Source organism: Pectinophora gossypiella, chromosome 9 (assembly GCF_024362695.1).
Source record: "Pectinophora gossypiella chromosome 9, ilPecGoss1.1, whole genome shotgun sequence".
Taxonomy (NCBI): Eukaryota; Metazoa; Arthropoda; class Insecta; order Lepidoptera; family Gelechiidae; genus Pectinophora; species Pectinophora gossypiella.
The window spans coordinates 13,442,699-13,458,074 of NC_065412.1; the positions used below are offsets into that span (position 1 = coordinate 13,442,699).

Genomic DNA, 15,376 nt, shown 5'->3' on the forward strand with positions numbered 1-15,376 from the left:
CACATGCAACCCTGATGCTGAACACGATTCTCAGATACGCAAGAGATAGAGAGAGATTGTGGATATGACATTAAACATTTGGCTGGACAAATGGGGAACGCTGAGGGCTGTCACCCGGAACTAAATTTAAGACAACACTCCTCGGCTCAGGGCGTCCTCTGAGAATGTTATATTTGAAAGAATTAATCGACCCTAGTTGTAGGATAGCGATAAGCGCTGAATGAAGGAAATCGTCGACCACGCGCCGGGGCGGTATCGCGATTAAGTCATTTTAGGTAAAATGATATCTAGTCGGTTTGTGATATAGTCTTTAATGTAGGTAGTCTAGACAATCTGAGACCAACCTACCAAAAACATGACCTGAAATATGTCTCCCCCGAGCATCTGAACTGAATCATTATGAAACCGCGAGTTGCGCATCACATCAAATGTAAATGAAACGATCCGATTCGCTCGCGAATACAATCCCCTAACCCCCTAGGGGGAGAAGAATGAATAAATTTCTCTACAACGCGACAAACTCTATTTCTTACACGATTTGCTTATGAAAGATGCCCTGGGAATGAGTATTTTTGTTTACTTTCTTCAACGTTTTCTTGGAGATATCGTTAAAGTTTACGCTTGATTTGGTTATTTTCTCTGTAATATTTCTGAAGGGTTGGAAAATGGTACGTGTAGTGATGTGCCGTTCCCGGAAATGTTCCAAAAGTGGGAATGTTGTAAAAACTCTTTACTTAATCTTTAATAGTAAGGACACTAGGCACAAGGACAAGGGCACCGATTCTTGCAGACACTTCCTAATCCGTTGTCAATCATCCGTCCTTTTCTTTTTCGGCGGATAAGAAAATGACAGGTATAACTTAAAATAAACTCAAGATGGTGTGTACTAGAATGAGCACCACTGCCTGCTTATTTTTGAAATTGTTCTTTCTTCTCTTATTATAAGTATCTGCTTTTCTCTCTCATTATTTCAGAGCTGCGCTTTTGTTTTGTAGTCATCACCATTCTTGTCTCCTTCCCGCCAAATCCTTCAGCCTCTGATACGACGCAACCTGCACCTTCTCTTTTATTTGTTTCATAATTGTTTTCCTAGGTCCCTTCCTCTCTTTCCTTTAATCTTTCCTTCTATGATGTTCTTTATAAACGCATGGTGTCCTATCAGTTGGCCAATCACATCCTATTTGCCTAAAGACTACATAATAAAGATCTTTTAGCATAACAGCACATCACTGGTTTCGTAGTTACTTCGTTTATGAGACAAGTATGGTATAAATTATTCGTGAGTTTTTTAATCAAATATATACAGGGTTCTTCCGCGTCGTACGCGCTGTTAGAATTTTCAGTATTTTTATTGAATAGGCTAGTTTCCAATCAAATCAGTTACTTTTTACTAAACGTCAAAACACGAAATTACTATGGAATTTGTATGAAAAAGTACACTGTGACGTTATAGAAAAACGTGATAAAATATCGGACTTATTATTACGTTTTACTTGATTAAAATTCGTGAATAAGTTAGAAAAAAGAAAATGTTTTTCGTTAGTTTTAGATGTGACTTAATAAAGTATTAAGTAATCATAATTACGTAGTACACGATCCAAATGTGTTATTCCGTGTATTGTATTATATTTCTTACTGTGGTGTTCTCATATAATAAACGTTTCTCTCTTCCTTCTTTCACTATTATAGAACAGATAAGGTCTGTCTAATTTTCAATAGAGCCAATTTTTATTTCAATTGGTAAAACGGTTAAAAAGTAGTGAAGAGGCAATAAATGCACAGGGTTACCTACTTTGACAGACATACATAACATATACATAATCATCATCATCATCAGTATGACGCCTATTTTCCGTCGGGATAGGCATTCCATTTTGGCAAAAATAAAACCGATATTAGGATAAATGACAATTACGTATAGAAATTACAGTTATTTATAAGTACTTGCTCGATCGGATGTTATAAAAAAGAACTAATGGGTTTGCTTATTAAATCGTTAACATGGTTAGTATGTTATTTTTTTTATAAAATTTTAGATCAGATAACAAAGAGATGGATGCGGCGCAGTGGCTCGTGACTAATTAAGTAATTAAGATAGACGATAGTACGACCTGTTGGGGCACGTACGTTGTACATGGCGTAGTATGCTGTTAAAAAGATTTTTTTATTTTGCCCAGAGTTGATAAATAATTTTAAAAAAGCTAATTTCTACTGTATGAACATCCACGAGCATTCGTAACATTCTTGATACCATGTCACATTAACATTTTTGACAAATTGAACTGTAAGTCTCGCTAAATGTCAAATGTGTTAGTGCGACAGGGTTCTATATTTGGTAGGTAGACGTACATTATATTGTTCATGTTTATGAATGTACATACATACGTAGAAGATATATTGTGTCACATAAAGAAGACCGGAGTCACTAATCTGAAATTAAAATCAATAGGGTATTTGACTTGGTCAAAAAAATGCTAATCTTAAAAATAGAAGCCAGTGTAAGTTGACAAAAAATCAATATAATTTTACTTTTCGACTTATTTTCGAATTTCATTTATAAATTAAGTAACAATAAATGCAACGTTTGACCGCTTTTGTTGATGAAATTACAAGACAGTTTTTCCTTCCATACAAACTGCGAAAAAACTTTCGTTTTGACGTTTCGTAAAAAGTATCTCATCTGACTCGTTATTTTGTTTATGTATGTATTGGCAATTTCAAAAAAGGAACGTCACGTCACTTATTAAGAGAAAAAACGTTTTGGCGGGTGTTCCGTCTGGGACTACGAAGAAAAAAACAAGTGAAGACGATTATTGTCGAGAGAAACGAAAACTGAAAGACTAGTTGCTGTATTCTTTTGTATAAATATTTCTTATTATAATTTGTAGTAATAATATTTGGTTACCGTAATAAGAGTGATATTTGTGCTACTTAACATTTACTGATTAAATCTGGGTATGTTACTAATATTTACGTTTTATTGTAGAGTTTGCTAACATATTGTGTTTGTTTAAACTGTAAAAAAGCGGTACAGAATAACTCCCTAAGTAAAAATTTTAAAGTGGCTAGAACTAAAACCGTATTTACAACGGGCAGGTTGCTAGTAAATGTGCAAGTCATCTAACGTATAATTAGATAAATCCACATTGCAAGGCAGTGGTTACCCCTGACGGGATAATCACTGACTTGGTGGGCAGGAAACCAGGTATTATCAACGTCAGACTTATGAATGGTCGCTGATGCCGAGCTAGAAGCATGGTTTAGATAACCTTGTTGGTATAAAAGTTTTGACGAGGAATTATTATCCTCCCTATGCTATAGGGACAATACTTATATTGTCGCTTCGAAATGATAACCCTCGTAAGCGTGCCCTTGAAAAGTCACACTCGGATGTGATCAACATAACATAGCATAGGATAGCACATAACAGCATAGCGTAGCATAAAGTAACATAACATAACAAATACTTTATTGCACAAACTGGAAATACAAAACAAAGAAGAAACAGAAAGATTACAATAGGCGCCCTTATTGCTAAGTAGCAATCTCTTCCAGACAACCTTTAAGTATAGAAGATATTTAATATTATATTATGTAGCGGGATAGTGCAGTATAATATTTGTACATTTAAAAAATAAAATACAAAGTTAGATACACTTACGAGTACATAAACCTTACTCTTATTCTTCTTATCGTGTAGGTTGTGAGATCGAATATATAGAACTAAAACAGAACTAAGGAAATTCTTCAAAACCTCGATGTCTTTTATTAGTCAGTTTTTGACTGTCTTCGGTAAAACGGTTGGTATTTGTTTCATCGTTGGCGTAACAAGAGCGACATGCTTTGTTTACGTAATTTAGTTGCTTCGATTTAGGATTTAATTAAAACCTCTTAATTTAATATTCCTTCCTCTGCGAACATAAAACTTATCTACTCTATTAAATTTATAAGCAGTGAAACGTCTTTAGGATGCTTGTTGACTAGTTATCTCCTCAGATAATTTCACCAAGTTGTCAGACAGTGAAGAGCTTGGGGCGTTCAGTGTGGGGTTAGGAAAGCAGCGGATAGGTGGTGATAACCAGTGATCGGATATTCGGGCGCTTACTTGCTTACTTTTTTTTGACGTGACTTATTGTAGATTTTCCGCAGATGGCATTAACTGGCCGGACAAATGGGGAGTGCTGAAGGCTCTCACCTTGTACAACGTTTAAGACAACAGGCCTCAGGGCGTCGTTCGACCCTAGTGGGTCGATAGCGATAAGCGCTGATTGAAACCCGCCGCTCTTTTTCAAGAGCCTGGACAAGCGTGTTAACCATTACACCATCGGGTCCTCCTGTTTATGTGAAATCCTTCGATTTATGTCCGACTCCGACGCCATTTATGAGGTTTCCTAAGCACGGGTGAGTGTTATAAACACACAAAAAATACGTACCGATAGCTTAAATATTTTTTAGTTTTTATTTTTATACACACATATACAATATTTAAAAATGATCGAAAAAACAATAAAAACAACAACAGCTTATTATAAATAGAATACCTGTTCCAGCACACCAAACCGAGGTAGAGCGCCCAAAACTAAAAAAAAATCCAAATTCTAAATTCTAATTTTATTTTTTACCTACAGTATTACCATGGTAACGTTTTAATAGACCTCGGGACCTTTCTTATCAAAATTAATTGTACTTAGTGAGGAAAGTCGATTTCTACACGAATTATAATGGAAGAGCCAGCAGCTACCGCAAGTAGGTACCTGAATGGAAGAGAAATGTTCATAAGCGCGCTTCGCCGCTTTCTGCGTGTTTCCTAGCCACATTAATCCCTGCAAAGAGATTACAAGTTGACGACTAAGGAGTCACGTGCCGACTTGATGTTTGTTCGTAAGATGAGCTTTTGCTTTTTCACACAAAGACACCTACTGCTAGTCTACTACTTACTAGTCTCGGCGGAATTAACCCGATTCTTGATGCAAATTATAGAGGTACTTTATGACCAAAGTTTGACCGCTACTTCTGTAGTGGGTATGGCATAGTGTTAAGTCTCAATGACTTTCGTTTTAGAATAGAATAGAATAGAAATAGTTTATCATAAAAGGGCGCCACGCACAAAAAGAAAGACAACAACATCATATCAAATTTCCACTAAAACAATTACAAAAAAGGAAGACAGGTAGATGTATTATATTATTACATGTTTTTGGAGATATTAGTACTCATTGATTAGATACTTAATTCCTAAAGGATCCCCGATTGGTATCGAGTTATATTGACTCTTCCCTAGTGCAATCTAAACCTTAGCCATAAGTACTTACCTACTCGTATTTAGAGAAACCATAAAATCTGATTAATGACGCAATTTCCAGGCTACATTTCCTAAAAAAATATATAGATGGCGCTGTCCAACTTTGTCTTCACTTACCCTTGACACTTGACATTACAAAATTTCATGGATACCAGAATCTCTTATCTTTGTTTTTGGGTGTAAATGATGACCCTTGTTATTACACCTAGGCACAACACATCTTCCACCCATTATTATTCTGATTAAAATAAAAAGAAGTAATATAGTTCTCCACCCCACAGTAGTAGTCCACTGCCCTATTTTTCCCTAAAAAAGTAGCATGGAAAATGCTGCACCGACGAGCGTGGCTCTTAAATTGATGGTGGTGGTGAATATAGTTAGCAACATAATTCTACAAGCGAGCAATGAGAAAATAGGTAATTATCACATGTAGTAAATCTGGGCAACTCCATCTATATATTTTTTTGGGAATCGTAGCCTGGGAACTTCCTCATTGACAGCCTCCACTGTCTAATGGTTGAGCGTTCGTTAGTCTCAAGATCTGGAGGTCCAGGTCATTTTTGAGACTGTCTTTTGTTTGGTAAGGACTTAGCAGGCAGGATTTGTTTATTATATCCTCTTCAAGGAGATGGATTGAAATGAAATAATACACTGTGTTTCTTGACCCCTAAAGAGGCCATGGCGTGAAGATTAGCACTTACAATTATACCTAATATCTGTGGTATGACGTGGCATTCAAATATCTGCGTGGGCGCATGTCTTCGCCGTCACAACTCACACCCACTTACACTACCACTTTATATTTACCTTGTAATGCCACATGGTTTAATCTTATTTCTTTAAGCGTTAGGTTGTAAGTTGTGTTATTGAGCTTATAAATGTATTGTGGCAGAACATTGTCAGTTTGAAATGATATCGCTGTGTTAAGGCTTTGTTCGATGCTCAACAATTTGTAGCTTTTTTGTCGTACAATGACCTTGTTTGTAGTGTTAACATACCCCAGACACTCCAAACAAAATCTCATCACCGTGTGTCGCCTAATGTATAAGTGCGAGGGAGACAGATAGTTCTCGGTCTCCTTCTTACTCTTTAGCTGCTTACGGCCGTTGAAGACTAAAGAAAAACCCAGAGGGGTAAAGTACGCGTCCTATACTAATTGGTGCGGGGCGGAGACTAACCGTTTCAAAACTCGAAATCAAAACATGGATTATTAATTATTCGCGTGAAGCTCTGTCGCGGGGCCACCACCTCCAGTTCAGTTGAAAACGATGTAGTTTAACCTCTCATTTGCCGAGATACCAGACACAATAAATTTTACATTGTGTCTGGTCGACATCTGCGTTCCGGCATTCGAAAGGTAATGTGCGTACCATGTACATAGTGTACGTGAAAATATTTAATGTGTGCTATAATAAGAAAGAAAACAACTAATTAAAGTAGCCCCGCTGCAGAGCATACTCCCCAGCGGAGACACTCAGTTTGCATACATCGAGATGTTTTCTTCCTGTAAATTGAAGTATAGATCAATGTACGTATTACGCACATAGTATTCGTGAAAATAATTTATTCGTACGTGCTATAGTTAGAAAAAAGAAAAACTAATTAAAGTGGCCCCGCGACAGATCATCACACCATCATTCATTAACATTATCCTAACCCAAGTAGGGTTCATACAATATTTTTTGACATGTCTCTTTTTTGAACCCAGGACCTCTAGATTGATATCCGGACTTCCTGACCACTAGGTATACCACGATGTTCATGAAGTGTACTGTTTGTTGCAGGCAGAGGAGCTGAATTCCCTGGTGGGCAATGCTTTCCGAATGGCGTTCGCATCGCAGCTGCAACCCTCCGCGCCGCTCTGGGTGAGTGTATTATATTTGAGATATAATCATAGAATAAGGAATAATGCTACGTATAGAACGGCAACTCTCCGCTCCCCACCAGCGTCTAAGTTAGGTTTACCTCACCCGCCCTTGGACATAGTTTAGTGTTCATTCGTTTAGCGCCAAACGTCACGCACACAGATGCGCGTGTACGATAACCTAAATGTGTAGTGTCTGTGTAAAACGAGGTGTTTTGTATGAAGTGTCGAGGGTGTGATATAATAAACCGACCCACCACTGAAAGTTCTTTCCCTCAAATTAAGATGTTATGTTCAAATAATGTGCAATGTCAGTTGTACATTGTCGTTACACGCCCTCCCTCGCGTCTGGATGCGCCGCGAGCAAATTTTTTACAAAGATTGGTTGTCTATTTGTTATACCAGGTCTATGCGAGTTATAGTTTCTTTTCAGCCATAGTCTACCTCTGATTTTGATACTAAAAAGTTTGGGGGAGATTCCCATTCAGGCTAAACATATTGTTAAATTGTCATATGACATCCAAGTGCTAGTAAGTAACTATTTGTTCATTGACCGGTACAGCTTAAATAAGTGGTTATGGATTAGGATCATAGGTACTGGTTTGAACAAAAAACAAATATAGTCTAAACAGTCGTATATAATTCATAACGTTGGAACAAACATCGTAAAACAGTAATGTTGTAGGTATGGCATAAGCACACGACAGTTGGGACAATTGGGTTAGTCAGAGGTACATCCATTGCCAACAATATTTGGTACATTACATACGGGTCAAATTGATAACCTCCTTTTTTGAAGTCGGTTAAATCGTTTATTAAAGTTATAGAACAACAAATTGTTAAAAAATAATAACTTAGTATTGCCCTCCTGAGTTGAGCGTCCCGATTTTGTTTAAGAACATAAATATGAAAAAATCTGCTAGTTTAGCTTTCAATCGAATGTATGAGTAATCGGCTAATAATTCCTTGGGTTTCAATAAACCCGGTACCTTAAGGCATACAGATTTCAAAGCAACGGCCTCAAACGGGCAAAACGTGTTGAACCGGACGTACAGGCGTACCTTATATAAATTGCATAGCTTTAATTCGATTAGACTGTTATTATCTTATTTTCTACAAGATAGTTTGCCATGATATGCAAACTTGACGTCTTTCTATTATAACCAGCCCTTGGTCGAGAGGTTACCGTTGGGCTCACGATTGGAGGCCGGGGTTCAATTCCCGAGTGCAAATCACTTTGTGAGACTGTCCTTTTTTTTTACGTTGGGAAATGCGTTACGCAAACCACGCCGCCCGGGGGGACGACGTGGTTATGTGGGACTCCCCGGGTGTCGCCACCCGGTATACCCACTAAAACCCAACGGTTGTTCCTCATTGCCGCCGTGTGGCGGGGATACGGGAACGCAATTGCACACAACCGCGTCCCCGCCGGCGGATGCCCTTGCGGGCCCAGCGCCCATGGGAGCGCGTCAAGCGCCTCCCCCTCCGCCGAGGGCTGCCCGGAACACTGGGGAGCCCTACGGCACGGGACCTATATTGTGGGCGGTGGTCCCCCGACCACCGCCAACAGGTCCGTCAAGGCGGCGCTCGGTCGATTGCGACCAAGTGCGCCCGTCGCCGCCTTTTGTGAGACTGTCCTTTGTTAGGCAAGGATATCACCTGGAGCCGTTGGTCCCGGGCTACTAGCCCAAAAAACCCTCGTTTTTTTGGGTTGAATATAATTAAATATTTTGTAAGTACCTACATAATTCGTGGTCCCTGATAGAGTGGTGATTGCAGACAATTTTGATAGCAGGTCCGATTCTTCTATCGTGTGGGTTGTGAGGTGGATTACCAACCTCAGCAACCCTGGTGTCAGGGTTATTATTGAACCGCCAAAGACCCCTGACAAGGCTCATGTAGCGATTACTCACTTACATCAGTAAGTAGTAACCGGGACCAACGGCTTAACGTGCCTTCCGAAGCACGGATCATCTTACTCTCGGACAATTAGGTGATCATCCTGTAATGTTCTAACCAAGCTAGGGATCACAAAGTGATTTTTGTGATTTGTCCTCATCGGGATTCGAACCCGGGATGTCCGGATCGTGAGCCCAACTCTCAACCACTGGACCACAGAAGCCGCAGAGGCTGGAGGTCCTATGATGTAGGTATATGATGAACCGTATGGTGACAATTATGTGACCAGAATAAAAGTTTATCGCTCATATGGGACTGAGACTTTCCAAGCTACGTACGTCTCACTATTATAACTTCCTCAAAATTCAAATTTCAAAAAAATTAAGAATATTTATTTTTCAAAATTGGCGTACATAGGCAGAGCTTTTTGAGCGTCAAAAATTAAATAACATATTATGTAACTAGCTTTAAAACTACTACCATATCGGAATCTGTAACGCGGAGGGAAATACGTGGGTAGAAAACCTCCCAGCACAGGGCCCTAGTCCTACTGTTTCATGTTTTAATTTTTTTTTAATCCAGTTTGTATTACAAAGTTATAAACTTAAATACAATGGTATTCCAATTGCAGTCGGTGGAAGGAAAGTGAAAAATAAAGATGTTATGTGACTTTATCACAGAAACAGTGTTTTATGAGCTCCCTGACAGAAGCAGGCCTGTCCACATAACGAAATACCCCCCTCCATATAACTCACGCAATGTTCATCTCATGAAATCCAAAATATTTTTAGTTAGTATTCCCACACTGGCCCAGTTAATGGCGGGTGATTATGAAGTTTCTAGGTCAAATAGTTTAGAAATTACAAGGGGCACACACTGCTAACGACTTTCGAGAAGTATAAATTATACTGTTGGCACAAATGTAAGAAAATACTGCCTTAGTTGAGAAGACCCCAGGAAAAGGGTGGCCACTTAAAAAAAGCTCTATTTTAAAAAGTATCCATAAAGTTACTACTTATAATTTGTAAAACTTAAAATTTATAAGTAAAACTTATAAAATGTCATGCATTTATTTCACGTGACTTATTGTAGATTTGCCGCATTAACTACTTGGCCGAACAAATGGAGAGCGATGAGAGCTTTCATCCGGTACTAAGTTTTAGACAAACAAAAATCAAACAAATTTCTAAATAATTTGTACGCGTATGTATGTCTATCTATATAATATTATACGTTGAAAGTCTCTCTTGTCACGTAGGCTGGAAGAAACCTCTTTGTTTAGAGATAAGCTTGCCTGTACTATCTGTGTTCTTTGTATGTTTCTTGTGTCTGTTATTGTGTACAAATAAATAAATAAATAAATAAACAAAACTAGCTCAGACGCTGGTGGGGAGCGAAGAGTTGCCGTTATATGCGTAGTATTATTCCTTATTCTATGCTAAAGTAATGATGAACGTGGTCTAATACTTTAATGTGAAATTTCTAAGCTATCAAGTGAATTATACTTAGAACAGTATTGCTTATAAAACGTTTATAGCCCTGGTAAAGTAGAAAACTTGATAAATAGCATGCTAACGCAAAATTAATGGCTATACGTTCTTCGTTTACCTGCATGATTTACTCGGAGCGTAAACGTACGTAACATGGTAGCAACTACCAAGGCAATATAAATTCATACAGTGCATCTGTCAGGGTTGCTATGGACCTTTCATTTCGGGCATTTTTTTTTTAAATATTATTAGAGATAAAAAAGAACTGAATTAATTGTGAGTCTTCATGTTTTGTTCCGATTCTTGTGGCACCACTTTTTTGTTTTCTTTTCTGTTTGGCCCATAAAGCTCGGTGGCGCAGCGGTAAACGCGCTCGGTCTGCGATTGTTGAAGTTAAGCAACTTTCGCAAAGGCCGGTCATAGGATGGGTCTCTCTCTCTATTTAAGAGCTGCGCTCTTGTCGGTGGAGTAATCGCCATTCCTCTCTTCTTCCCGCCAAAACCTTCACCTCCCGATACGACACGACCTGCACCTTCTCTTTTAAGTATTTGTTTCATAAATGTTATCCTAGGTCCCCTACCCCCCTACCCCTTCCTCTCTTCCCTTCAATTTTTCCTTCTATAATGGATGGGTGACCACAAAAAAAAAGTTTTCATCTCGAGCTCCTCCGTGCTTCGGAAGGCACGTTAAGCCGTTGGTCCCGGCTGCATTAGCAGTCGTTAATAATCATCAATCCGCACTGGGCCCGCGTGATGGTTTAAGGCCCAATCTCCCTATCCATCCATAGGAAAGGCCCGTGCCCCAGCAGTGGGGACGTTAATGGGCTGATGATGATGATATAAGCTGCTGGAGAGCGGAGAGTTGCCCTTCTATACGTAGTATTGGGTATTTGACTGGGTCAAAGATAAATTATAAAAAGCTAATCTAGAAACAGAAGCCAGTCTCTCAGTCTCTTTTTACTTTTCGATTTATTTTTGAATTTTATTTATGAATTAAGTAACAATGAGTACGACGTTTGACCGCCTTTATTGATGACGTCACAGGACAGTATTTCCATACATTCGTGTTAGTGTTTCGTAAAAAGTATCTCATTAAAATTTGATTAGGTTGTCAAGTAACCTATAATTCCTTATTCTATGACGTAAGTTTATGTATGTATGTCGTGCCTTCATTCGTTCCCTTACTGTAACCAAGATACTAATTTATTTTTATCCGCAACCACTCTCGCTATCTTAATTACTACCATTACACGTAGCTTGTGATTAGAGTCATTATTGCTGCTGGCTATTTTTATTTAAGTACCTCCTAAGTACAATATATCAATCAAATCTTCTTCTCTCGTGTGGGTTGTAAGGTGACCAACTTCATCAACCTTGGTGTCAGGGTTATTATTGAGCCGCCAAAGGCCCCTGACATGGGCATTAACGAATACGTACTTATATCCAGTAAGAAATAACCACTCAATTTATCTTTCTTTACACCAGATATTTTTTAATCATTTACAATAATTTCATCTACATCTACGACGGAAAATTTCAATTAAAGGAGTGGAATTCTCTGCCGTCTTCTGTATTTCCGAATGCATATAACCCGCACGCTTTCGAGGCCAGAGTGATCAGGCTCCGTCTTAGGCATCGTCAATGCCTTCGGGCACGTCTGGGACCAAGAGCAAGCAAATCAAAGGTAAAAAAAAATCTAAATCATCCCCCTCAGTATTCGTTGCGATGTCACTAACATCCTGTACAGTCATGAGCAATATAATGTACCCACTTCAGGACTCTGTCGCACTAACATATTTGACATTTAGTGAGACTTACAGTTCAATTTGTCAAAAAAGTTAATGTGACATGGCACCAAAGTGTATATATATTAATGCTCGTGACCGTATGTCCTCCCTACAAGATGTAAGGTTAGGTTGTCCATATAAATTGTAGTTATATCTACGCCTATTAAATGACTTATTGAATGGCTCTTCATAAAACATGCATACGGGCTTATCAGACAGAACCGTAGCATAGCGCCGGGTATAAATTAGACGTAAGAGAGGTAAGTGGTATAGATTACCATCAGGGCTACCTACCAAGGCAAATGGGGCTTTAAGAGCATAATTATTGGTTAGGTAACTTTTTGTAATAAATGACAAGAATATAAAGCGATCTGCAATGTATAAGAGAAAATTGAATCGAAAAATTTCTTGCTCGTACACTCCGTTCTTCGGAAGGCACGTTAAGCCGTTGGTCCCGGCTGCATTAGCAGTCGTTAATAACCATCAATCCGCACTGGGCCCGCGTGATGGTTTAAGGCCCGATCTCCCTATCCATCCATAGGGAAGGCCCGTGCCCCAGCAGTGGGGACGTTAATGGGCTGATGATGATGACGGGACTTTGAACCCGCAGCTCTTGTCACGTCGGGACGAACGTGTTAATCATCAGAATATTATGAGGATACTATGGATATTATACTATTAGGAATACTATAATTACTAGGTAATCAGAATAAACCCTCAATAAAAATAAAGAAAAAACGAAAAGGGAGGCATAGATTAGACACTATACAAAACACAATTATCATATTTACTCGCCTTATGGTCTTCTTCTTTAATACTATGGACTTTGTATAAAAAAGCAACCCATGACGTCATAGAAAAACGTGACACAATGTCGCACTTATTATTACATTTTTCTTTATTTAAATTCTTAAATAGAAAAAGGAAAACGATTATGGTTGTCTGGAAGAAATCGCTTTAAGCGATAAGGCCGCCATTTGCCATGTACCTAGTTAAAAGAGTCTTTTGTAAATATTACCTTTCAATTTGGTGCAGTAAAGTATATTAATTGTATGTTGTACATAAAGTAAAAAAAAAGTTTGTTTAGGAAAGTCAATATTTACCGGACTCCGCTCCTAAGAGTTTATAAAAAAGACATCGGTTACCTACCTAATTTACTTTCTTTCCGAAGTATTTCCCGGCAGCATATTACGAGCTAACCAGTGTTAAAAAATCGGGTTAACCATTTCTAAAAGCAGGTAACATTTAACAGTCGCATAATAAGAATGTCATTTGAAAGTGACTTGTGGGAAAGAGAGCAATATACCTTTTTGCCGTTGGAAAGAGAAGGATAAACAGATGGATTTTCGTGCGTAGGACCAATAACGCGTAAGTTGGGACGACGTTTGGATTTAATTACACGATTCAGGACTTGTATGAAAAACTTGTATGAGTCACGGTTTATTGACCGTGTAAGAGGATACGATTATTGAGGGATTTGTCCTTCGCAGTTTGATCTTTGTTTCATTCTTGTAAGTACTCTTGCATGGTACATACTATAAATCATACCTACAAATAGTTGATAAGCAATATCTAGTTAGTTAGTGATTATTTAGAAGATATGAATGCATGGGATTCATCTCAGGCCTTTACATCTTTATCAGATGATTCAACATATCAATATATCAGCGTTTCTGTGGCAGCTTTTAAAATGGCTGTAAAGTCCAATGCGAGAGCGACAGTAGCGGCCGCACGACTGCAATGCATGGGATTAACTGTCTGAGAACTGATATTAGGCAGCTAAATTACTCAATTGTATAAAAATATTTTTTGTTTATTTTATTTTTTAAAGAACGTCTAGGGCCCTGTGCCGAGGTTTTTCTTGCAGCTTCTTTTCCCCGGCTATACAGGTTGTGAGAAGCTGCAGTAGTTTTAGACGGATGAGACGTTCGTTATGTGAAAATTGACGATTCAAAGTGTGACTATGATACCTACTGAATTAAAATATTTTTGAATTTGAATAGTGCTTTTCATGTTATTTCTAGTCTTATTTATCTTTTTGTTTCTTTTTTCATTCATTGTTTATTTTTGTGTATTAGTTTTTATATTGTTTTCTCATCATGCAGCGCATTGGGTTAGACAGTAATATTGTATGTACCTTTATAAATAAATAAATAATAAATCTACTGTTCGATGAATCGATCAGCCTAATCTCGACTTCATCATCACTATGCTAATGAACGTCACAACACTTTTTATACTTTGAAAGATCTAATTCATACTGCGCATTGATTTAAAACTTTATCTATAATGAAATACAATCACTAATTGTACTGTGGACTAAACGTTTTGTTTAGTACTACAAATCGAAACTAAAACGAAATATTAAAAATATAATATTTATGCTTTATCCCTCTGTTCTGGCAGTACAGGTAACGAATGTTTGGGAATAAACAAAATCGTAGAATGCGAGCAAATTCTTTTTATTTTTTACCTCGGTCACACCCCGGACACTCCATCTCGTTATTACCATGTGCCGCCTTATCGTGTAAGTGTGAGCAAGACACACAATTCGCGCATGGTCCCTTACTCGTTGACGGCTTACGGGCATTTAGACTAAAGCGAGACCGAGAAGGGATGAGGTCGGCATTGATACAGATTGGTGCGGGGTGGAGAATGTCCGTTCTATGCGTAGTATTATTCTTTATTACATGCCTCAGGCATGCTTTAAAAGTCTACACTCTCCAGTATAAATAAGGATCATCTTTTGAAAAGTAGCGGCAAGGTTGTCCGATTACTTTCAGCTTTGCTCATTATATAAGGGATCACAAGCATAAGTTTATATTGTTTTTGTTATTGCCAATCCATGACCTCTGGTTAGACTAGACTACGTGTTCCAATTATAAAAAGTGCTATTTTAAAAATAGGTTCCATGATGACGTATTTCTAACTCTTAACCACTAAGATTCAAACTCAGCACATTTTACATTCAACGCTGAAAAGAATGCTTTTAGCGACAGAATGCGGTTCATAAAGCGACACTGTAATTGTACATT

The 15,376-nt window shown here is 38.2% G+C and overlaps 1 protein-coding gene across 2 annotated transcripts in view; it reads left to right on the forward strand.

Moving 5' to 3' along the window:
- The window catches only part of LOC126369653 (EGFR adapter protein-like), a 123,192-nt gene that overhangs the window by 84,125 nt on the left and 23,691 nt on the right, over positions 1 to 15,376 (forward strand). For both annotated transcript variants that reach the window (XM_050014202.1, XM_050014203.1), the window contains one exon: positions 7,087 to 7,167. In XM_050014202.1, coding sequence (XP_049870159.1) covers positions 7,087 to 7,167 — 81 coding nt within the window. The remainder of the gene's footprint in view (positions 1 to 7,086; positions 7,168 to 15,376) is intronic.